The sequence below is a fragment of the Pristiophorus japonicus genome, unplaced genomic scaffold, assembly GCF_044704955.1.
Source record: "Pristiophorus japonicus isolate sPriJap1 unplaced genomic scaffold, sPriJap1.hap1 HAP1_SCAFFOLD_256, whole genome shotgun sequence".
In the NCBI taxonomy this organism is placed as follows: domain Eukaryota; kingdom Metazoa; phylum Chordata; class Chondrichthyes; family Pristiophoridae; genus Pristiophorus; species Pristiophorus japonicus.
In genome coordinates, this window is record NW_027252296.1 from 286,021 (window position 1) to 288,506 (window position 2,486).

General features: G+C 44.4%; 1 protein-coding gene across 1 annotated transcript; it reads right to left on the reverse strand.

Annotated features, from left to right (window-relative positions):
• Positions 1-532: 532 nt before the first annotated feature.
• Positions 533-1,345, reverse strand: LOC139247085 (probable G-protein coupled receptor 139). Its single transcript, XM_070871498.1, has one exon. The coding sequence runs from the start codon at positions 1,343-1,345 to the stop codon at positions 533-535; it is 813 nt and encodes a 270-aa protein (XP_070727599.1).
• Between the last annotated feature and the right edge of the window lie 1,141 nt (positions 1,346-2,486).

A 2,486-nucleotide genomic window follows, 5' to 3' on the forward strand; every position in this document is an offset into this window, starting at 1 on the left:
ATCTCTGGTAGTGTTTTAATGATTTCAGGGTGTTCTGTGATTCAGTTAATATTTACACGGGGACTGACTTAATATGTCCGTGGGCTATCGCTTCCTCCCACTGTAAATATGAGGCAAGGGTTTGTGGGAGTGATTTATTGATTACTGTCAGATATTGGAGTAAAACAATTCAGACAGAGCGTGTCAGTGAGTGTGTTAATATTAACCCGTCGTCTCTGTCAGTGTGTTAATAGTCCTCAGGTCAGTGGGAGTGCCTCACAGTTCACTGGGTGACTCTGGTGGTGGGTTAAGATGTACAGAGTGTTTAAGTGATTGTGTTAATATTAATCTGTGGTCTCTGTCAGAATGTTAATAGTCCTCAGGTCAGTGGGAGTCTCTTTCCGTTCACTGATTTTCTCCGGCAGTGGATTATGATGTACGCAGTGTTTTAATGAGCGTGTTAATATTACAGATATCACAAACCCTGGGAGTGAGTGTGGGTCTGACAAAGTATGAGGCAGGATTGAGCTCTAATACTCGTCTCATCATTTAATTATTTTACAATTAAAGTGAAGGGAAATTTCAGCATATGTTTCAACTGCTCTCTGAACTTAGTCTGTGTCAGAGCATAAATACCAGTGTTTGTGCAACAACTCAGGAGCTGGGACATGAATCCCATTTCTTTTACATAGCGAGGTATATATACACTCCTGGACCACATAAACAGCAGCCGATACCATATAGAAACCACCATGAACACCGCCCATAAAAGTATGAAATTGCCCGAGATAACAAACAGTAAAATGATGGATTTATTTCGGCTCTCCATTTCTGGGTCTCTGGAACTCTCCCCACTGCTGGGTCTCCGGAGTCTGGTGCGGGCTCTGCTGGCCACTAAAATGTGCCTGACAGTTAAAGCATTCAGCAGCAGAATCAGAAGAAATGGGAGACCTGGTGTGAGAATATAATGAACGAACTCAATGGCAGCCCAGACCGGAGAATTCATATCATGGAATGTTACAAAACAAAACCAGGGGCTGTTCACAAGCTGATATCCACCTGTGAACAGAAAATACCAGGGGATGTTCTTTAAACCACTCAGCACAGTCACTGTTCCCAGAACCACAGCCGCCGTTCTCTTGGTGCAATGTTTAATTTTCAGTTTCTGGCAACAAATGGCCACAAATCGATCAGAGGTGAAAGTGACGGTGAACCAGACAGAACAGTCTGTGACTGCATAAAGCAGGACAGCGTGGATATTACACACCGGGATAGAACCCAGGAAATCAAACTGTTCCTTATAAGCAATTGGAATCTGCCTCAATATCAGGTCGAAGAAAACGACCAGTAGATCTGCCGTTGCCATGGCCATCAGGTAGTGAGTTACACATTTGGAGAGTCCGCACTTTCCCCGGGACAGGATCACAATCGTCACTAAGTTCACTGTGAGGAAGATAAATAAGGAGGGACATTATACATCACACTGTGAGCAAGAGCAGCAGTTTGATGGAATTCGGGGTGAATCTGAAACTCCTCAGCCCCATTCAATGGTATACTCTTATTCTATTACCCACAATACAGGTTTATTTGTAGGAATATCGGGAATACATTGTGGAATCAATTAATGAATAGGGATTAATACAAGATGAAATTAACAGATGTGTGATCAATGAGAGATTGTGGTAGATCTAACCTTAGCCCAGGAGACCAAAGCACAACCTGAAGTACCAGGGACACAAAGGCCAAAAACCTCCTCAAGGAACATTTCGTGAGAATGTAAATTCTCCACTAGTAGTCCAACCAACAGAAGCAGTGCCACTAATGCAGAACTGGAGATGATGAGATCATCATCGGCAATCCCTCGAAATCTTGGAAGACTTACTTCCACTCTACAGGTGACTTCTCAGGGTTGTCTCTGTCGGTCTCTGCCACAGGTGGGGCAGAGTATGGTTGAAGGAAAGGGTGGGTGGGGAGTCCGGTTTGCCCCACGCTCCTTCCGTTGTCTGCCTGGTAATCTCTTGGTGACAAAACCTAAGGGACTCATCGCCCTCCCGGAAGCTCTTCCTCCACTTAGGGTGTTCTTTGGCCCGGGATTCCCAGGTGCCGGTGGTGATGTTGCACTTTATCAAGGAGACTTTGACGGTGTCAGTGAAACGTTTCCTCTACCAACCTGGGGCTCGCTTGTCGTGCTGGACCTTTTCATGGATGTCTGCCCTTGCTGACAGTAAGCTCCCAAGGTATGGAAAATTGTCCAAGCTGAGATGAGAAGGGGCACACTGACTGGACCTCATTGATGAGTGGATGTTTCAGATATTTCAAGATATGTATGTGATTTAAGAGAATTTTGCTGCGACTCTGTGTAAGTAAATGTACTGATATAAGGTGAAAACAAACGCAAAATCCAGGGAATGCTAAACATCTGAAAAAGTGAAAATGCTGGAATTACTCAGCTGGTGAGGATGTTTCCAGTAGAGTGGACAAGGGAGAACCAGTTGATGTGGTATATT